Consider the following 23685-nt stretch of genomic DNA (forward strand, 5'->3'; position numbering starts at 1 on the left):
AAAATATGTTCAGTCTGACTGCTAAGCAAAGTTTTTAATAAGTAGGCTACAGCAGTAAAGTACAAGTTCCTTCCTGGGCCACACCCTTGCATATAGGGTCTACCAACGAATTTGCGTTAATTCCTGCGGGACACATTTAGGGCGTTCTCATCATGGCCAGCGAGCCATGTATGAAGAGCCCATCTCATCTTCCATTACAACCTACCAAGCCTACATCATGTCTTCCCCATGATATAGTAGATCAGGGAAAAGGGGACATTTAAAATGATACAAGAGGGTTTAAGATATGCTGACTCCTTGTTATAGAGTTGATTGTGGGAGATCACACTCTAGGACAGGACACCAAAGTTCCCCCACAACGAGAAGCCGTTACACCATAGTCATAATGTGGTGTGAGAACAGACAGCTGGAAATCATATTAAAACAAGACATTCTCAGCTGTTGAATCCTGTGGAAACAACATCGTCATGTCTCCCTTACCATTCCACACTCTCTTTTGCTCTCTTTGCTGTCCCATTAGATCATTTTAAAGTTCTCATCCCCCACCCAGCCCCCAGACCCTGCACCCGGGACACCACCCAGTCTGTTTGAACTTTGAGAAGCTATCCACCTTGTGCCCAGTTACAAAGGCCTTCTCCTGCATCCAGATGATCTGCAGTCACCCCTCACCTTTTTCCCCTGAGGCCATCGAAACTCCACACACACTGTTCAAGGTCTGACACATCTTCGGAACACACGAAACAGGCACACAGGGTACAATTAGACACCAGAGCTCTGAAATATTCCCCAATATGCTTGTGTGTGTGTGCTTTTTTTGGTTAACATACTTTCCCATGGTAATAGATCTCTCTTAAATTACAAGGCATGACATTTAGTGACTGACCCATAAAGCAAGTCGATTGAAGTTACCAAAGTCATTGTTACTTAGAAGTCCACTTTCATTTCACATGGTTGCTGCGGGGACAGCAGGGGAATGTATTTTGCAACGTCTACCAAGATGTTGATGCAAGAAAGCTGCACCCTTTTAACTTGGCAACAGAATCCTTATTACCCTAACTTACAAAATAGTGTGAAAAGTTACAAAAGAGGAGAGAAGAGGCGTAGGCGTGACATCTGTAAAGTTACTGGTAACCCCTTGGCATTACATCATCTGCTCTTTTCCTTCATTATACATAAATATAGTCACATATTAGGCTAATGAACTCACTGTACTTACAACTACTGGACTTCAGTCATGGTGCTACTGAACTGCAATGAGATACAGAACAGCAAGACCGTGAAGAGCCTAGGACCCTTACTGCCAGCATACTATTGAAACCATTGGGTGTAAGGATCAGTGCAAGAAATTGGGAGAGACACAGGTGACTTTTTCCACAGTATGGCTAAGATTAACCGCAGCAAGGCTCTGGCCCACCTGTGGCGCACAAGGCGATGAAGGTCTGTGCGTGCTTGCGGACCAGTGCCACCTTCTCCATAGGCAGGGGAAGCTTTCGGACAATGTGCTCGATGAAGTCGTTGGGGGTGACTGCTGCCAGGTTCCACTTCAACTTTCCAAGAACAACCAGCTCCCACTCCTGGGGGGAGGAACAGGTAGTGAGGGTGGAAGGCTCTCTTGAGTAGGAGGAAAAGACTGTGGGAATAAAATACCCAAACTAGCCCCTTGCCCCTTCATTATGCCAATATCACAGTTGCTGTTGTCTCTCCATAGTATCCTGTCTGCAAAGAAGTCAACCTTGTGCCAACTTCCAAGCCATTGCCATACATTTGAGGGTTGCAAGGTTGGGAACAGACACAGCAGCTGTGTTACACTTCTTTTAGCTAGCAGCTGCTCTTAAAAATGCACCTGACCTCACATCAGCATTTCTCTTGGACCTGGGGAGTTTCCACAAGAGAGTCACAGGATGTGTGAAGGCCACTCTTCTTAGAACTCAGTCCTATGCAATCAGAGGTCCAACCCGGAGACCAGAAACAAGAGACGGGTCATTTATAGTAAGCCACACTGCAAAAAACCACTCGCATGAAAACCAGTGCCCAGTTAGTATTCCTACTATTGCTCAGCAATTTCAGCTGTTATTTCTTTTTTTCAAAGCTGCAGTATATTCTGGTATGTAGGCCAGTGCCTACAGAAATTCCAAACCCTTGACTTCTGTTAAGAACTGATTTGTAGGCTTGAAATCATAAGAACGTTCTTTAGCTTGCATTGTCATCGGACATATTTACATTCTATATCTGAATCCCTGGAACATACCCCTTACCATTAAACAAAATACAGACACACATTTAAAGTATCTCTGTGAACTTTATATCTTTTTCCTTAATCTGGCAGGAAATAATGTCTATTGAATATGTGGGGAAATTTTTTCTGATGATTTTGTTGCTTTGCTGATACTTTCATCTACAAACGTAACACAGTATAAATTATTAATGTCTTTTAGGGGTAAAGCAGCAGCACACCTTCTCCAATCTGATCAGCAACCCTGGGACTAAAAATATACTTTATTAAATGTCACTGACACCTTTGGCCAAGGCAGTATACATTGTTAAGTTAGGAAAAAACCTTCTGTACTCCCTATCAGTTCTATATACAGCTACTCATGTTGTCTATGCCAGGAAAAACACTTGTATTGGAATAACTGATTGTACTTTCAGAATCACTTCTGCATCTGTATTTCTTCATCTGTTGGTGAACTGTACTTTTGTGCATCGCTTTGGAGAAAAGCACTTATGAGAGGTTATAACACAGGTACAATAACATGACTTTTTTGCCATTCCAAAGAAGTTGTTTTACAGTTGTACTGTCACACAACTGCCTTGCCCAACCCATGGTCATGGCCTGACTGCATGCAGCACTGTGCTATATTTCAGCAGCCTTCCATTTGCCCTCTAGTCTGCGGCAGCATGTTGAGTCTGAGGAACCATTGTCCCCTTCACTCCCTGACAAAGGCATGAGCAACCCCACGGTCAGTGAGTAATTTGGGGGAGATCCGGTGCCTGGGTCCGTGTGACTGGGACAGGAACGTTGATTTTCCACACCAGCAAACCACAGGCACTTAGTCACGAGGGGGAGGGGGGGGGGGAGTTGGTTGGTTAACCCCTCTACTGCTCACAGCTTCAAGCCTCTAGCCAAGTACCTTTCCCTGGCCTGAAGGTGAGCTGCACTTCAAGGCAGCTGCTCAGTCTGCATTGACCACTGAACCCATCCTTTGCTTAGGTTCCACAGGTCTCTGTATAGGGACTTGCTGATCTTCATGAATAATAAGAACCCTGACCCCATTCTTCTCTCCTCTTGGCAGATGCATAGGGAAACCAGTATCTAAGAGCCAATCAGACCTACCAGACAACGGCCCGCTGACATGAATCACGTATGACTGCCCTCAGAGTAGGCAGGATACCGTGAGCAACACTCCCTAAACCTTACTTGCATAAAAACCAGTGTAAAAATCTGACTTCATATCGGAAACATAGTGGTGGAAATCAGGGTGTTACTCTGGAATGTTGGCAGACATTTTCCTGAAAATGCTGCTGTGCACTGCGCTCAGTATTTTCTGTATGTATGACCAATCTATTTCTCCATTTGCTGTACTTTTTTGGCAAAGTGATTAAACGGGCATTCTACTGTTAAACTCATGTATAAGAGGTTTATTCCAATTTTTATTTAAACAGCTTCCTCACTTCATGCCTGAAATGTATAATATTATATCTGAAATGAGAGCTAATATAGGTAGCAGAAGATCTGTTCTTATGATTACGATCATGAGAAGTCATTTGTCTGCGAGGCCCCTCTCTTTGTGACTAATGAACATCGACCTCCTAAGTTTATCCGTTCTCTCATCTCACAGCTCAAGCTGCCAGAACACATGCAACGTCTGCCGTCAGCGTGGCTGCTGGGTCCGTGCCGCCAGTGGCGGAAGCAGGCAGCAGCTCTGCTGCACTGAGTCAGCGCTGGCCTGTGCAACACATGCACAGTTCCAGCACCCACATCCTTCCAGTCAGGCTGCTCCGTGAGGGGCGTCCAATCAAATGCTTCCATTACTGCGGTAGTTTTTACAAGAACTCTTCACCATAAAAAGAGAAGAAGAAAAAAAGGACTGATGTGACTTATTCAGCTGATCGTTGGTTTCCTTTTCTATTATCAATCATCCAAATGAGCAGCCCTTGCTTAGATGGTAAGAGCTGGCAGGCCAGGAAACCACCGTGCATTCCGGGGAGCCCCCACTGCACCCCCACAAAGACATACACCCAGCGCTGGGCTTTTAGAGCAATGAGTGCCCAACCTGCTCCCAGTAACAGTTTTATGCTGATTGTTTGGGTGCAGTTCTGTGCTCTGTAGACCTCCCATGTAGAGAACCTCAGACTGAAGCAAGTAGGATAGGTGGGGGCTGCTGAGGGGTTGGACAAAAATTAGGGAACATGAAGCCATTTCATCCATGCCAGCTTATTAAACAGATGCATCAAGTAGAAACCCAAAAGATATCCCCTGAGTGACCAAAGATTAAAGGTTACTCTTCATTACCATGCAATGAAGAAGAAGTCCTTAACACAGACAGGAAACCCATCATTTCAATACTGGGGATCATTACAACATTTCATTTCCAGGGAATCTGATGTCTGAAAATATAATTTTCAGAAGCGCAGAAAATCGAAGAAATCGTCTTCCAAGGAAACCAACACTAAGAACAAAGAATAAACTACACAAAACATATAGGCCTGGAGCACTACACAGGCAATGGGTCAATGGGAAGCTAGATGCTCCACCCTGCAGAAACGGAGTTCTGTAAGCCTAAAAGCCTAACAGAACTTACAAGTCAGAAATAGAAGCACAGCAAAATGTTAAACTCAGACAAAAACAGTTTATCCTTGAAGGAACCCATTAGTCCACTTGGTAAAAGATAATCAACTGATATGCAAAAAACTGGCTATTGATTACTACGTTTCCATATTTGGGATTCTTAGGTATTCACTAATTTCAACTAATTTTAAATATAAGAACTGAGCAAAATCCACAAAGTATACAGTGTTAAAGTAAACTGCTTACCACTTGTGATTGTTGTAATGTATCTAGTGTAAGACCTTATTTACAGAGTTCCATTAATTGTGTCCTTTCAGTTATCAGACTGAAAATGAAGCAGTGACCTCAGCTTCACAGTGAAAGTGAAACATCGAATTTCTGCCACTAGGTGGCGATAGAGACTGCCTTACAGAGAATGACTCACAAGAAAGGATTTCTATTTATGTCGGACCTCGGGTCTGATGTGGGCTTAATAAAGCATCTGAATTATTAACTTCCAAAACATTATGCATTAATGAAACAGTACTTTGGCATAAAGCACACATCGAATACAGGCTGTAAATGTCATCTACACAGCTCTGAGTATGCCTGTTGATAGCATTATTGGGGAAAGACAAAAGTGACATGAAAAGTGACGCAAAACAATTTCCAAATCACCGAAGATCAGTTCGTGTACAGTATAATAAATATAAATGTACTACAATAAGCAGATCTGCTTTGCTTTCAACTTATGTGGAAGATGCAATAAATAAACGTTAATGCTGACACTTGAATTAGTAAAGTGAATTAGCAATGTGCAGACAGAGACAGCAGCTCCTGCCTACCAGAAGCTCCTGCAGTCTGATGGAGTTATCGGAGTAGATGCACAGCTTCTCAGCCGTCAGCGGACGCGTTTCCTTCAGCTTGGACGCGAGGAACATGCACACGGCCCCCAGCAGCTGCAGATGGCACTTCTTTGTGGGCACCACGGACAGGTACCTGTCCAGGTAGTTCATAGCCAGGGGGAAGACCTCTTCTTCGCACTTCTGCTCCTCGCAGACCTAGGGAGGGGGATGGGGATGGGGATGGGGAGGGGGAGGGGAACATGGGGGGGGCAGCGACACGTTAAGCTCGCGAGCGGCGCATCGCGGCACGTGGCTCCCCCCCTTCGGAAATCACATAAAAACGAACAAAATAAATATAAATAACAGCAGCGTTCGCGTGATACCGCTTAAAGGTCTCTTTTCACGAAAAAGAGAGGAATCGGGAACGAAACCAGGATGTCATCTTGCGATTAAAGCGACTGCAAACCGGCACTGTAACATAAACTCCTAACTTACAATCTTAAAAAAAACTACGTAAAATATTGACCGTCCAGTAAAAGTTGTCCAAACATTCGCCATTCCTTCAGTTCCTTCGAAATGATTTCAAAGTCACAATCACCACAGCCAAAAACCCGTGCGCCGCAGGGACGACGAGGACCTTTTTTTAATTCGTCATGTTTTCATAAAATATTTAAAAATACAAATAAATTATACAGAAGCGAGTTTTTCGCTTCCAAATGTTATTCGGACTCTTCCACATCTTTCCCGACAATTGATAAGACTGGAAAATGAGATTTTATACGAAAAACACGTCCACATTTTAAAGTAGGTGCTCCGCCGTCGCTTGCGAACGCGTCATCGTCGACCGCAAATAATTGTTTGCAAAAATTATATAAAATCCCACGTTGGGAAAATTTGGATAATTTTTACATGAAAATAAAGTCCAAATTCTCCCCTTTCGTTTCCGACTATTCATGACAAGAAATTGTAGAGGGATTATCGATTAACGAACTTAATTCCTCGGAGACACTTTTCGATTTCGGTCCTCTGAAGTGAAACAGGGCTGAGGCCCGGCCGCCTCCCTCAGCCCGCACTTTGGACAAATTCTCCAAAATGTCCCTTTAGTTTCCCCACTCCCATTTCTCGAAAATATCACAGAACAAATGTCCTTCTATCCAAACCAGTGCTTTACTGGGGGTGTTAACACGATTTAACTGACAACCCGGTTCTTTGAATGTGGCCGCGGTCGTAGTCATACACACAGGAACCAACATGGCGATACGACTCACTGTCTCACAGAACCGAGTATCTGCACACGTATGCGTGGAAATAACACGCGCCGTGTATACATTTTCATACACATACACAACAAAACACCTTCCCGTCTAACCCCGTATGCAATTCTGCATTAGCCACACGCACTTGTTGAAAATTTTCCCTCAGACTTCCTCCCTCACTTTCTGACAAAACGAGCCGCACAGACTCACTCTGGCTCCACAACAACTAAGCTCCGTAACAAAACGGAGAGAAGCGGACAATATCAGGGATGGCACTGATGCTACTGGTGAGCATAATCCTGCGAATATGTCGCCTGTGTTTTCGGTCGACACGGCAGAAGACGATGCGTTCAGGCCGTTCGTTCAGGGGGGGAAAGGGAAGCGCGGAAACGGGGACTGAAGAGAGAACTCTACAAACCTCCAGCATCCATGTGGCGACCATCCGCCTCATATAGGGCTGAATGTCCTTCTGGACGCATTTGAAATAAGAAAACTGCGGTATGAACCTTTCCTCGATGGTCAGCAGGCTCTGTAGAACCCTGTCATCGTGCAGGATGTTCGGGTCGGGATGGGCTCTTATGACAGTGTCCATCTCCAGGCAGAGCAGTTCCATGGTGCTCTCAAGTTCTTCCTCCCAGAATTGTTTCTTTTCTTTTTACCGATATTCAGTCGTGCAGTCGGAGTTGCAGAGCGGAACAAAAGACTGGCCGCACAGTCTTTTCGGAAACATACAGATTAAGTGAGACTGCAGGGCTGTGCGAACGAGTCCTGCCTCCCCCTTAACTGCGTCTCCTCATCTGCTCTGCGCTTCGACTTTCTGAAGAGCTGCCTTTGAGCACGGAGTGACGCAATATGACGGAACAGCCCGTGTTATGTAGGGCGCGCGCTCTCTCTCATACGCGCGCGCGCGCACACGAAACGTACAGAGGATCGCACATATTGACGCATGTCGCATCTTTCTTCTTTTTCTTTATAATAACTTCTCTCACCTACTCGTCTCGTCCGCACTCGTGAGCCCCCCCCCCGGCAGCTTCCCTTTAACCCTGATATAGTCAGTCACTAGCGGACGGACACACATACAAACAACATGCGCAGAAAGAATGAAACCCAAACTGGGTATTTACTCATTTACTGTCAATGCATATATAACAACCTGAAATTACGCACATGGATATTTTAAAGTTTGTGCCAAAAGTCAACGCTCTGAATCCCAATCGGTCTTTTCTATTTACTATCTCTGCTGCGTGGTGTAAGTGTCGTGTGTGTCGGGTGGGGGTGGGGTATTGTGGCTTTGACTTTAATTGCAGGACGGCGACTTCAGGAAAACTATTACAAGCTTGCCGATAAAGTGGCAAAGCGGCGGCATTTCCTCTTTTAGTTACTCCTTCACAACACACGCCGTTTACATTTGATCGGGGGTGCCGGCTGCAGGTAAATCCGTTCCGCACGTGACCCCTATCGTGCATTTCCCCGTTACATTTAAAGCGCTGCTCACCTCCTCCCCCTCCTGCACCAAATGCGTGCGGTCAGGAGAAGATAGCTTTCTAGGAAATGCAGAAAAAGTTGAGGCTATAAGTTTTGTGCCGCTGTATATACATATACATATATATATATGTACACACACACATTATGCGATGTAATATACCATACCTCAGTGCTGCTGAAAACTTGTCGCATTGGGATCGCAGCAAAAAGAGAAAGTGATGAAACACTAGGATATCAGAAACGAGTCTGTCTCTGTAAACAAGTATGCGTTCAATGCAGAAAATGCCGTAACCTACCACAGATAGGAAGTGAAGTGGACCAGCCAGGCATTTAAAAAAAGAATAAAAGGGAAAGCACCGGCTTTTTCAACAACCTGCACGTGTCATGCCATGATGTACATCATTTTATAAGCACATGACATGTGAGCTGTGCGCAAAATGTTTAACTAGGTCGTGTTTACTTGCATGCGAACAACGTCGTGTTCCGTTTCTGATACCCGTGATTTCACCAGGGGTGGACTGCATGCAGGTTGCAGATCCTCTTCATATACGAGAGGATTCATATATAAACGCAATTTTTGGCACCCACCTCCAGGTGTTGAAAAATTTGAAATCCTACTGTAATATTTCTACTTGAAGACAACTGGAATCCTTTCATGAATAAAAGTTTAACACCCGGTTTTCCTCTATATAGAAGGAAAAGACTTTTATTTCAACTATGACTGTTTAATTACATTTTAAGAGAAGGAGTGTAAAGACAGGTTCCAATTTTTCGTGAAAAGGGGAAATAACTTCTGGATTTTATTATTCACAGCTAACTGATGTGATATGGTAACAAAATGCTCACAATCTTGTTTCCTGACAACTAAATGGTACACATGTCCAAAATAATATTGGGGATTTTCAAATTTTGTTACCAGTAATTGACTGACTCTGCACTGCGCAGAAATGCATTTATTGTTCATTACTTAATTCTTCAGATCGTTTACGCGCCTACACACAACTCAGAGCATTACTGGCGGGTTTATGGCTTCCGCGGAAACAGGAATAGAGTACAGAATGATGATGAGCAACACTTCGAGCTCCACACGTCAATCTGTTTCTAGTCATTCAGTACAGTATGTAGCCCATGCTCCGCCAATGCAGGCTGTCTGCAGTCTGCATGAGAGTTTCATTCTATTTTCGGGAACTAGCCAAAAATATAGACATGTGAAGAAAAGTGGATCACGTGCTGTTGTAACAGCAGTTTCTGTGCACCCACACCTGTGCAAATAGCACCTGTACAGAAGTGGTTACATTTCTCCTAATGTACTCGCATTACGGAGAGATTCTTCATTAAAAGCATGGATTAATGTAATTATGTTGCACAGAATATCCCAAGGTATTCTTTCATTTTCCGCACAATGGAGACATATACTCTTTAATGTGTTCCAGTGTTGCACCTTTTCTTTTGAGTGAACGCACGTGCCCTAGGCTTTCCATTGTGGGCTTTGCATTGGCGTTTTTTCATTTTTAATGACATTTCTGGGAGAACAGATGTCTAACAGTCCTGGCGCACAGATAAAAGTGAGCCATATGTTATCCTACCACAATGAGAAGGGCTACAAGTTGAGCGCGTCTATTTTGTAAGTAGACAACTCGGGTTAAATGACACACCGCTTTAACAACTTGAGAAGAGCAGATGCAGCTGAAATCAAATTAAATGGAAGGCAAAAGCTTTTCCACCTCGTGTATGACTGCTCATTTTTTTATTTTCATTTACGTATGCGTAATCAAATACGATATCTATAAATAGCCTCTCAAGAACAACTAAAAAAGAAAAACAATTATGCTTATACGTATATTCGACGCCACTACAGCCACGAAGCCGCATTAGACCGTTTTCTGAGCGCTTCCCGTCTTCTTTTAATGACCTCGTGAGGTTCATTGTTGCGCTCCGAAGAAAGAGAACCAAGCACGCGGCGTTTTCGCGGATTTATGACGTCACAGCTGTCGCGGAGCGCGCGCTGCTGGTTTAAAGGGGGATTTGTGCTGCACCAGAAACATTCATGTTTCATTCCTGTTTTCAGTTGCGTAACAGCTTAAAGAATGTATACTGGTGCGATCAAAAATATACGCGTGGCGCACAATGGAGTTATACATAAACACTGGGGGGACAAATTAGACATCCTTGAACACTTGGTGGGGGGGGGGGGCACTTTCTCCCCTCCCCCACTAGTTATGCCTACCTAGTATTAGTAATGCTTAAATGTACTATTATGAACACGATAACGTTTACGTATGAAAGTACATTTGATTTGAGCATTTTTGATTTACATAGATGTTTTTGACTTTTTTATTTACACTGAAAACCACGGATATAAATATGATTTTTTTGTTCCATAATGTATATTATCGCAAAGGTCTATCAAAGAAACTGTCAGCTGAAAAGGGTTGTTAGGGGCTCAAATTAGACACTCAGCACCTGTAACATATAATATATTCTCGCAATATATATTCTAGAAAACTGAACACCATAAGGACCATTATAAATGTGAATGTAAGTGTCACGTTGTTCTTAAATTGTGGGGAATTATAAGACAGGTGACAGACAAGATTTAAACTATCACCAAGAACATACTTTAAAATAATGTACATCAAAGAAATTTATATATGGAAAAACATAATAAATTATACAGCTCCATCTATATCTTGAGACACTGGAAGGTTTACTGCACCAAATGTGAAACTGTCAAGATTTTTTATAAGCTAAATAATTTGTTTCTTTAAAACATATAAATGTGCGTATGCATCAGTATAATTCTCCAAAGTACTGTACAAAATTGAGATAAAATATGTATTGACCAACATTTGCTTTTTACATTTATATTTTTTACACACATTTTTTAAACTAAGAAAGAAACACACATAGGTTGCAGGTAATTAGGTTTTCCAACCACACCCCCATTTTCTCACACAAAGCCTAATTTAGAAAGCTGATAACAGCATTAATCTATTTCACAAACAATGAAAAACATTCATGTGGCTACACCTGCACAGCTACCCCACAAACAGCTGCAGCAAAAAACTCGTTCCCTCTAGGATACTGTGTAAATAACCCCATCTTATTATTACCTATTTTTGCAACACTTTGTAACTTTTCATTTTGTTTTGCCAGTTGCACGACAACTAACTTAGTCAAAATTCAAATGCATACACAGACAATAAAATGTTATATTTGTGCCCTATTCTGCACAATGGTAGTAATGTAGGGAGAAATTCTATGTAAAAAGACACATGTACAGAAAAATGTAAGGGGTACCATTTGAAATAGCTCAGAAGTTAGTCAGTATTTAAGTATTTTAGCAAATTTCTTGAAATCTCCGGTTATGACAGAAGTCAATTATTGGCTTATTAGGTATCAACTGTGCTTGCAGCTTCATTGCCACTGAAATGTACTTTTATGTTTCAGTTAATGTGTTTTTGTATTTTATAAAGGGGGCATTACAATGATAAGATTATTTAATATTTAAAGTAATTAGTATAACTTACTTATTAATAGATTAATTTTCCAGTGTTTAGAAATTGTGAAAAGTGCGGTAATACTGTAACAACAACAAAAGAAATTGTAGTTTCAGAACCTGCCAACTCAGTTGGTCAAGTAAACACTAGAAATTACAGAAATAACAAACATATGTTTAAAAAAAAAAAAAAAAAAAAAAACAAATTTAACTCCAAAAGATTCTCATTAAATTTACAGGCTTTTCAGCAAGCTTGAGAAAAATGCCTTGCTTTTAAAAATGTCACTTTCTATTATTTTGCCCTTGTTTCAGCAAATAGATGGTATTCAGGTATATTCACATACCATCCTAATACGAAAGATTAACCCTGAGGGGAAAATCTGAAGTTTCTATGATCTTAAATGTCAAGCAAGAATTGTGTAATACCATACATACATTGTGAAGAGAAAAGTCATTCTATTGCCTGTAAATATAGTGTGTGAGTGTTACAGAGAGAGTGTGTTCCATTGATGTATGGATGAGTGACCCATTGTAAGTAGTGAATCCAGCAGTGTAAGTCACCTTGGTGAATAAGGTGTGTGGGCTGATAACACCACATAATGTCCATTGTAAGTCGCTTTGGTGAAAAAGCATCTGCTAAGTGAATAAATGTCAATGTAAATACTGTAAAATCTTTTCTTTGTTCACCTGGCATCTAAACCCCCAAGTGCAAGAGGCTACTCATCTACTGGCTCAAGAACAGGACAGTCCATCGCTATGACATTCAATTCACTTCACAGACAGCGTGTACACCCAGAATGAGATGCAACCTCCAGATGTTACAGTCAAAACAAAACAAGAGGCAAAACACTGTCACCCATTGCAAGAAAATATGAGACACCTAATTGGATGACCTGAAATAACTCATATTTTACATCCTGGCTGCCGTTGACATGTTACAGCTGACAAGATGGAGTAGTCCATGACACCCTTGATGAACCTTTAGCTTTGTGCACCAATGCCTTTTGCAGAAGTAGCTCTAAACAGCAATTGGACTCAACTTTTATGAGTAGAATACACCTAAAACTATGATCCAAAAAGTTTTTTTCCTTCCAGGGCTCCTGTCCCAATACAACTGTCAACTGTCAACCATCCGCAACTCCAGAGATACTATGCAATAAATTTAATTCCACTTAAGTCCAAAAGTATGTTGCTAACAAAAACATGAACACCCAGTTCTTTGCATTTGACCAATGTGTATGCAGAAAAAGTTGATAACCAAAAGTAAATACAGTATTTACCATTTACAAAAAATTCATCTTCACCTGAGACAAGTGTTTGACTATCTGAAAAGTGTGTTGAACTGTCTGTAGAAAAGGACACAAAGATTGTATGTGTTTAAACATAGATGCTTACTGAAGACCAACTTCTTCTGGTTATGGTTTAATGGTACATCAATAGCATACTTCTTAACTTCTTCCATGCTTTACCTGGTGTTTCATGGTTTCTTGTTTTCCTTACAGAGAAATTAATCCTTAAAAACAGAAAATACAAAGACTAACTTACTGTGTTTCCATAGAAATTTGAGAGTAATAGTAGTAACAGTCCTGTGTTTGCATTTTCCTTCATCAAGTCCAACTTTTAGCCTCACTACTTTCTGGAATAACGGAACTCCCTTGAACATTCTTGACGTATCCTCCCAAAATTCTTCAAAATGTTCTCTTATCTCATTTATGCAACAGAAAAAAGGGAAGATTAGAAGAGCATTATATTGTTCTATCTGGCCCTTGGGATGAGAACCAACAGGAGTGCAGAAGGCCATAAGCCATCCTTGTTTCAGGGACTAGTTTCTTTGTTGTTATTTATTTTAGATGCAGTAGTAGAACACAACTCTATCGTGTCTATTACAGTTTACAAAAGTTTCCAAAAACATGGTAATCCAACAACGTAACTCACTCATTTGCTAGCGCGCACAACAAAAACAGAAGCAAAAGAAACTTAGTTGTTTCAAAAGATACAACACCACTTGTCAAGGACATGCACCACTTTACCCAGTAGATGAGATGAGTAGTATAGAAATTAAATTTCAGCAGATTACTCCTGAATTAAAAAACACCTGTTACTGAACACCTTAAAGAACATGGTAAATCTGACTTCCTGCAAGTGAATATGTGTGGAAGACTGTACTAAGTCCTCATCTAACAGTAGAACCCTCTCCTTTATTCTGTCCCAAAGTGCCCTAACTTAATTTCTGAGTGGGCCCTTTGAATTCTACTGTTAGCCTTTAATGTACCTGTCAACAGTCAATCCCAGCAAAGGTGAAAGCTATGTTGGGGTCCAGGATGTATATACTGGTGATACCTTCGGTCCTTTATCTCTTGCTGTGTCCTCCCGTTTTCACGTTTCAGGAGCTTATCAGGTTCCTCAAACCCAGCACTCAGCTCCATGCTGTTATCACATAAGGATCTTTGATGATTTGTTTTGTACTTTAATTCCCTCCTCTCCCTATTTCCTAGGTTCTTTCAATTCTTTCATTAGCCTGCTTTCCCTACAAGGATCCATTCGCACCACATATTCTGTCCCTTGGCTTAGAAATATCACATATCATATCAAAACTGACTAAAATGCGATGAGAGCACTCATTTATAGTTTATGTGGACCAATCAAAATTTAGTGTTGAGCGCTCAGGGTTTATTATTGATCAGTCAGAGTTTATTGCTGAGTTTTGTCCTGCCTTGATTGATAACCTTGATTAGTTCATTCAAGGAGTATTGGCAGAACTCTAAAGAAAAAAATAGAGTTCAATTATGTTTAATAAGAATAGGCAACCTTGAGCATGTGTTGTCAGCTTGCGGTGTGGAACAAGGGAACTAGGGCAAGGTAGGTATTGGTGGCGTCATGACAAGGTACTCTGTACACTAGACCTGGGGAAAATTCAGAAGAGGTAAAAAACACTTTAACAGATATGACCTAACATCACTTTAAACAGGCTGGGGAAAAGATGACAATAGCAGCTGAAGCTAAACATGCTGGCATCCTTCAAAGCTACTTCAGCAGACTGGACAATGGAGGTCAACTGAGCTAAGCAACTTGTGGTCCCAGACACAGGCCAGACAAGCCTATGGCCCGATTTAGTCATGTGGTCCCCCAGAGGACTGCTGTAATCATCATAGGACTGACAGATACTTGGAAAGAAAGGTGCCAATAAGCTTTTAGGATAAACAGATGAATGTATGATGGGCTGGTGGACAACATCAGAGGCAAAGGGTGGAAATCCTGGTCAAGTCCAAGTAGGAGGGAGGGGTCATTTCCAGTCTGGAGAATGTTTGTTGGGGATAACTGGTAGAAACAAAAAGACAGCAATCCAACAGGTGATGGAGGTGGCAGGGAAAACCTCAAGCTGACTTTGGTACAGACAAGACACACCAGTATGGTCACTAGTAGCAGTGACCGATCACCACTGCTGTCCCTCTGTCCCGAAGGAGTACTGTGATGGGACAAAAGTTCAAGAGACTGATACACCCAGCTGATGATGCCAAGGCAAACTGCTTCATCTTGTCTGTGTTTCATACACAAGAATACATTTTTCTTCTATATTGTGAGAGTTAAATTTTATAGGAGTAGTTCTAAATTCTTTTTTTTTAAGTGGTTATCTGGTGAGTGGCTCTTAATTATTAATAATTAATAATTATTGCGTATAGATAATGCTTACATAAGTTTTAGAAAGTACACAAGTGTCACAATACACTAATATTCTACGTGCATACGTGTCACTGTCATGAGACAGTGCGATGGTCAGCAGTTTAAATGTACAGATATTGTATTTCTTAAGTTTAACTCTAATTCTGGGAAATGATCTATCTCCCTTCACAAAAGGCCTGCACCCAGGGTTTTTATAACAAATGTTTGCCTATGATAATGCTAACAAATGTTTCAGTACAAATTCTTTAAACTTATTTGCCATATGTTTTAGTTTAATGTTGTATAACCTTTAAATACTGTAAACACATTTTCCTAGTTCTATAGTAAGAGTGGTTAGTTTTTTCCATCTTACTCACATTCCTCCTTGATATGACCGAGTAAATTTATAAATGAGTAATTGTACTCGAGTAATTGTTTTTTGACAGGGACAGTACTTTCGCATGAGTACAGAGTACTCGGTTCACCCATGTTGTTAAGTGATTCCACTACAAATCAATACTGTGAGCGGATCAGTGTTTCCTCTGTGAATCAATACATCGATTAGTTTTGTGTCTGTTACCTGTAAATACAATAAGCAGTTAAACACACCACTGTAAGCCTTCACTATGTCTAACAGAGGAAAGGAATGTGGGACACAAAGAGCAGAGGAAGGCTGTGTCAAACAGGTGCTCCCCAGCCCAGCAGGATGGCGGTTTAGTTCTGTGAGTAGGGCTCATTTCCTGGTATGTAGAGATATCCAAGTGTAGAATAAACCAGGCTGCAATATACCACAGAGCATCAACTGTCACCAACAGGAGGCACGGGGACCCGCCCCTCAGTCACAGCTGATTATGGACAGGTCTTCGGGACAATGCGTCCACCTGTTACACAAAATGTTGAAATAAACAGATGCACTCATTCAGTGCCACCCTGATGTATCGAAGTGGGCATGGTTCATAAACCATGGTTCATAAACAGTAAGAACAACACAAGCTGTTATAGCATGAAGGCATGTTTGTGTGAAGCACAACAGAAATGCAACTTCAGGCAAGACTAAAGGAACAGAGAAAACCTGAAAACAGCAGACATCTGTGTATGCAGAGCAAATGTGTAAACAAGAGTGAATATCCCCTGTGATCTGTTTATGAATGTAGGTTAAATGAAACCACACAACCAGTAGTGACAGACTTGACAAAGAAGCACTTGTGGACAATGCACTGCACTTAAAGACTTAGTTATATTTTAATATTTGACTTTGAGACACATAACAGGGCATGATTTGAGCAAAACACACACATCATCTGAAACTGCTTACCCCATGCGGGGTCATGGTGAACTGGAGCCTAACCCAGCAACACAGGGTGCAGGGCCAGAGGAGGAGGGGACACACCCAGGACAGGACGCCAGTCCATCGCAAGGCACCCCAAGCAGGAATTGAACTCCAGACCCACCGGAGAGCAGGACCCGGTCCAGCCCACCGCACCATCGTGCCACCGCCCCCCCCCCCCGTGAGAAAAACAACCTTTCTAAAAAAGGGTCACCTGAGAGGAGACAAGCAGGATGGCACTGCAACCATCTAAAATGAGTGCATACAAAGAGTAAGAGAAGTGGAGAAAACTTAGTGACACCATTTGTTTTACACAAAAGCAGGATAAATTGGCTTCAAAAGGAGACACTGTCAGAGACGTGACCAGAAGAGCTGGTGGTGGTCAGTTCAGATCTTGCTGTGAGGACTCCTGCTGCTGCTGTTTGGGATTATTCCGAGAGGCGGAGGATGCTGTGACTGGAATGTGGGTGTGAGAGTGACACTGGAGCCTTTCACTACCATAATACTGGTGTCAGACAGTAAAAAACGAGACCACAAACCCAAACTGTTTTTTAATATGATGGCTATTGATCCTCATTCTCCCAATTACTTCAGAAGATGAAGAACAAACATTGTAAGTGGCTGCGGTTGCAGTGGTTGTCCAGGATCAGTACAATGGAGTGCCTGAAGTGCTTGAAGGACATTTTATGCACATTAAAATGCTAAATACTGAATTCCAATAAATAAATGTTGCTCTTCATAAAGTGTACAGGTGAATGAAGTAATAAAAATGTATTTTTATAGACTCATGTGAACAGACTGAGTTGTGGCAAAATGAAGTAAAAGAACCCTAAATACACACCAAATGCCGCAAAAAAAGATAAAAGATTTTAAAAAAACAACCCAGGAAAATGGTTTGGAGACATTTATAGACAACAGAACTTTCCAACCATGGCTGCACCTGTGTTCTATTTGCCACACAGTAACGGGTCCAGTCCCTTATCTTCCCTCTCAGAAACCTGTCTATTATTTACTTTCTGTTTCTGCAGTAGAACACTGATATGCTTATATTTTTTCCTGAAACAATTAAAGAAATTTAAATGAATAAATTCTTTCAATAAAATTCCTTTCAGTGTATTTGCCAAACTGCATATGTTTAAACGCTAGCTTCATTTTCAAGAAACTGTAGTATTAGAAAGAACTGGCTGTAATCAATTATGAAACTAAAAAAAGATGCATAACATATTACATCTAACCATCCGTCTATCCCATGATTGATTGATGATGCATCGGCTGATTTCATTAGATTATTGGATTGATTGATCCATCCATCCATCCATCCATCCATCCATCCATCCATCCATCATTGCTAACTACTTGTCCAATTCAGGCTTCAGGTGATTTCATGCCTATTTGGTAACACAGGGCATAAGGTAAGGTAGTTTGGAAAGGACACCAGTGCACCATAAAGGCAAGTAATACCTTTAAGTTCTGTACAAAAATAAGAACTCATAACATTCCCTTCACATTTACATTTATTCATTTAGCAGATGCTTTCTTCCAAAGCGACGTACATCTTCGACGACAATACAGAAAAGTGCATTAGATCAACAGAAGGAGAGATTTGGATACAGGCATGATGCACTTGAGTACAGTCAATTTGTTACATACCACCACATGAACCAGTTCACAAGTAGCTGCATATGGCTGCATATAGACTTTTGTATTATTAAACAAATTGTTACTAAGAATTACTGAACATGACAAACATACACGTTTTCCAAGCACTTAAAAGATCAGGAGAAATGAGGCTGAAAGACGTGAGTTGAGAAAGAGCTCCTTATTAAAAACAGAGAGAGACTCAGCAATCCTGAGTGAGAGGTCATTCCACCACATCGGAGCCAGAATCGAAAACCTTTATGCGTTTGACTTACGCTTACATTACATCATTTAGCAGAGGTTTTTCTCCAAAGTGAATTCCTCTATGTATTGTTAACAGCCCACACCCTATTCATCCAAGGTGACTTACACTGCCAGATACAATACTTACAATAAGTTACTTATCCATACATCAGTGAAACGCACTCTCTGTGTGACTCAGAATCGCTAATCCATCTGAACAGCATGTCTTTGGAGTGTGGGAGAAAACCCACGTGGACACTGAGAGAATATACAAACTCCACATAGACTGAGCAGGGATCAAACTGATGTCCTTTCGCACCATCCAAGCACTATGAGACAGCAACACTACTTGCTGTGCTGATTTTGGAGCTCTTGTGCATGGAACCACCAAGTGGGCAGAGGTGGAGTGCCCCGTCTGGTTTTGGGGTAGCGAGCGATCAGGTCTTGTAGATGTCAGGAAGCTGATCCATTGATGGTTTTGTAGGCAGTAACCAGAGTCTTGAATTTGATAAGAATCGAGGGAAGAGGTGTAGATGGAGAAGAGTAGGGGGCCCAGTACCGAGCCCTGTGGAACACCAGTTCAGATAGACTGAGGGGATGAAGGGGAGCCCCACCAGACCACTTGCTAGGGTCTACCTGATAGGCAGGACTCAAATTATTTCAGTGCAGTTCCTTTGATCCCAAGCTGTCCAAGAGAGGGAAGTGGAATCCAATGGTTGACAGTGTCGAATTCTGCAGACAGATCAAGGAGGTTGAGGACTGAGAAGAGGGAGACCGCTCTGGCTGACTGGAGAGCATTGACATTGCCAGGAGAGATGTCATAATGGAATGTCCGGCTTTGAATCCAGACTGATACCTGTCCAGAAGATCATTCTGGGTGAGGAATGCAGACAGCTGATGACATGTTCTTTGTTCCAAAGTTTCTGACAGAAAAGGGAGGAGGGAGGCCTGTAATTCTGGATACAGGGAGGGTTTCTTTAGCAGTGGTGAAATGAAGGCACATTTGAAGGTGGATTGGAAGCAACCAAAGGATAGTGAGGAACTGATTATCTTGGAAATAAAAGATTTAGTTCCAAGGAAATGTCCTTTAGAAGAGGCAAAGGGATTGGACTGACGGAACAGGTGGTGGATCTATGTGACAGCAGGAGGTAGGAGATCTCAATTTCCGACAGGTTGAAATATGGAGAACGTAACTTTGCAGCGAGATCTTACATGACCGGGACAGGTGGATGCTGGGAACTTGTTTGTGATGGAGTTGACTTTGTCTCTGAAGAACAATGCAAAATCATCAGTGGTGAGAGAAGAGGGAGGAGGAAGAGGAAGGCAGACTAAGGATGAGAAGGTGTAGAAGAGTTTGTGTAGATTACTGATTGCAGACTGTAGTTTGTTGTTAGTTAGCTGAGGAAACAGCAAAGAGGAAGGCTGCTGGGAATTCCTTGTAAACTTCCAGGTTTGTGAGGGTCTTTGACTTTCACCATCATCGTTCCGCAGCCTGGAGTTCGGTCCTGTTGGCACGTAGTACATCTGATAGGCATGTGGTGGAACCGGGGCGTGCTGGTCTGGATGCTAGAGGACAAAGAGAGCATCTTATCATCTGAGCTGCTTAGACCTCCTTTTGATTGAAATATTACGACTACATTATGATTCACAGGGAACATGCTGGTACTCTGCTAAGGCCTAGCAAACACTGATATCATTATTAATGAAATAGTTATTGCCACCAAAACAATTTCCTCTATTTTTTTTAACCCATCCCCATTAGTGAAGCCTGTGTGAGGACCTGTGTGAAAGTAGAGTTCAGGCGTATCACCTTTCACTATAATAATGCTTATTAGAAATTTTGTAAGGTGTCATATTTGTTGAATATCTTATTGTACTTGAACTTTGTCCTTGTTCAACATCTTTTATCTGTCTGTTGGTTACAGAAGGAATCATTAAGCACCTAGCTGGGAAACAGGACTCCATAACACACTGCAGGGCATCTGCAGGGAGCTGGAGAAACAAGTTCAGCGCACAGAACGCTTACCTGTGGTGGGCAGAATTACTCTTACAATGGTACTGTACCAACAGTATTGGTTCCCACACCCAGGAGGAAAGGAAAAAAGAGAACCTCCCATAATCAGTGCTTATTAAAGCTCAGGAGAAACTGCCTGGATTCCACGGTCTGCATTCCATGGGAAATCCACGGAGAGCAAGTTACTGCTCGCTTCTGAGGCTGGCTGCTTCAGGGCCAGGGCGGAAAGATTAACAGACAGCAAGGGAGAGTCGAGCAGGTCGGGAGGGACCGGAAAAGAGGAACGACTGTTTTAAAAAAAGTGACAAAATATTACGTGTTGTAGAAGTGACCAGGAACCTAGGTGATAGAACATGACTGTGCTTTTGCTTCAATTTTCAGAGAAGTCTACCACATGTACCCTGCATCCAGCAGCATCTGAGTCCGGTTCCACAGCGAGAGGCAGACCCCAGGCACTGTCAGTCTGAAGCTTGGGAGCCAGCTGTGTTGGGTGTCATCTCAAGTCTCAGTAGTTTGTAAGGTGAGGACACTAACTCCAGGCTGCAGCACTGTCTCTTGGACACATGCCACCTTGTAACCTTCCACCTTTGGCCTCCAAATCACACAATCACACCAAACAATCAGGACTATACATAAAAAGGTTTCTGGCTCTAACTTGTATCGGACTTCTTCTCTTATTTGTCAGGCTTTGTGTTATTTTCATACTGTTATTGTTAATTGCCAAGCATTAATCCACTATGACTTCTTTTCCAGAAAAGACAAAGCCTTCAGCCTGCTAACAGGACTTTGCAATGTGGAAGTTCAGTTTCTCGATAAAAGGTCACTTCTTAGTGACAGGTGATCGCTTTGACAGGCTGGTGCTAAGGACTTCCAAGCCTGCAGCCCTCCACTGAAAAAGCAGGCAAAAGCAACCATAAACATGACCCGGGTGGAAAAAGAGAACAATAACAAGGCTGTGATGTAATCACTCATAGGAAAGCAGGAATGCCAGTTTTCAAGGGTCCCATCGGCCGACCTCCTGGCCAACACAAGGCCTTCTCTCACCCCCTGACTGTCACCAAAGGAGATTGGGTTACAGCAATGACCCTCCACTCCAGTGCACTGTGACCGCAGATGTTGGGAAAAAAAGTCAAAATTTGGGTGCGGGGCTGAGGGAATGTGGAAGTATTTCAAATGCTGAGCTAGAAGAGTTTGGTTATTACTGGAAAATGAAAGTGGTCATTCATGACAGCGAGCCAAGATATGAGGAAACAACTCTCAGGTCTCGATTCATCACAGGATCCAAACAAATCTGGCTGCAGCTGCTGCTCTGGGCTGTGGACTTATCATATAGGCACTCCCCTGGAAAAAAGACATTCACAGTAGCTTGCCAGACAGCTCCAAAATACAGGGGGCTTTGGAACCACAGGGATGAAAGAGGGGTGAGAAGGTTACTGGTTTATGGAAGGGCAAGAAAAATAGGATGTGCCAGTTCAGGAACAGTGACCTAATAACGTGAGACACTGGTCAATAAGTAGATGTTGGCTGGATGCACATTCCACTCCACATGTGGGGAAAAAACATGTCTTTGTGAAATGTGCCTCAGAGCCAATCTACACAGGGCGCGTTTTATTTCTGACATTCGTCATCTAAAAAAAGAGCGTGCGAGAGAAAAATGGCGGTGTACGAAGCCCGACTTCGGCTTGTGGGTATGGGAAAGCTATGCCAAGTCTCCGCCATGTGCCAGGTTTATGAAATGCTGGGTGGGAAATTGCACCTTTCGGCGACTGCTCAAAGGGTAGCGAGTGGGTGAAAACAGCCGTTTGTCTGACACGACCCCCAACCCCATCCCTGCCTTCATGTGGACCCCTGCACGTTGTTGTCTGAATGGCAACATTGAGGGAAGTATGAGGGTGGAGGAGAGGAGATGAGGTAAGTGTCATAGTGGATGGGAGGCCCAGGGGACCCTCTATTAAGAGTCTGCAAACGCTGCGCCCCAACCCTTGCCCACCCCAAGTCACCCACCACACCATTGCCAATAGTGTGGGCAGTTTACAAAGAGGGGCAATCTGTTAGCTAAACCTGCTGAGCCAAACACACGAATACGGAAGTGACGGTCGAAAAAAGGCGCCGATTACTTATCCCGTCAGTAATCCCCTGCACGACCGTTCAGACGGACACCATATGTCCGGACTTTGACGGCTTTGCAGAACTTGGGAACAATCTGCACAACAGCTGAAGTGATCATTTGCGCAGGAGTGCACACTTAATAAATAACCAATGAACAAATACAGGCAACAACCACGGACTTCCATCAAAACGTTTAGTATATTTTTGCATTTGTACACCTGAAATCACCAGAGCTCCCTGAATCCATTAACAAGGTGTTCGATGGGCCACTGGCCGTGCATTAACATCATGGCTATGCATTCATTTAGCCGACGCTTTTCCCCAAAGCAGCTTCCAAGGATAGATTTGTACACTAAGCTACAATTATTTACCCTGTTATAGAGCTAGGTGACTACAGCAATTCAGGGTAAGTACCAGAACTACAGCAAGAGACTGAACCTGGCTGTACCCTTCAATTTCAAGGCAGCAGCTGTAACCGGCATGGCACCTGTTGCACTGTGTAGAGCTCTTCACTGGCTTCCTTACTACTACTATGATTACTTTGTGGCGAACTCTTCACATTGCAAAAAGCAGAAATATAAGTTGCCTTAGACAAGGCATCATTTAAACAAACACAGAATAATGAATGAATGAATGAATGAATGAATGAATGAATGAATGAGTCAGAATTATTCCACTGCTTTGTCATGGCTGTTCCATTCATTACTTATTACTTATTCTGTGGGATCAATTCAGGTGATGAACCTTACCAAGGGTACAACAGCAGTGTGCGTTAGAGGCCAGCATCCTTAGTCATCATGTGCCTCTGCTGTGCAGCTGGGGAACCTGCTGGAAGCACAGG

General features: G+C 42.4%; 1 protein-coding gene across 3 annotated transcripts in view; it reads right to left on the reverse strand.

Moving 5' to 3' along the window:
* The window catches only part of ccnd2a (cyclin D2, a), a 116242-nt gene that overhangs the window by 11379 nt on the left and 81178 nt on the right, over positions 1-23685 (reverse strand). The window contains exons 1-3 of one of the 3 annotated variants that reach the window (XM_018726232.2): positions 7288-7695; positions 5614-5829; positions 1415-1574 (exon numbers count right to left, since the gene is read on the reverse strand). In XM_018726232.2, the coding sequence (XP_018581748.1) occupies positions 1415-1574; positions 5614-5829; positions 7288-7482 (571 nt within the window). In that variant the 5' untranslated portion in view covers positions 7483-7695. Of the gene's footprint in view, positions 1-1414; positions 1575-5613; positions 5830-6108; positions 6339-7287; positions 7696-23685 lie in introns of those variants that run through there. The other 2 variants (XM_018726233.2, XM_018726234.2) reach the window with 2 other exon arrangements.

This window comes from Scleropages formosus, chromosome 21, assembly GCF_900964775.1.
Source record: "Scleropages formosus chromosome 21, fSclFor1.1, whole genome shotgun sequence".
Taxonomy (NCBI): domain Eukaryota; kingdom Metazoa; phylum Chordata; class Actinopteri; order Osteoglossiformes; family Osteoglossidae; genus Scleropages; species Scleropages formosus.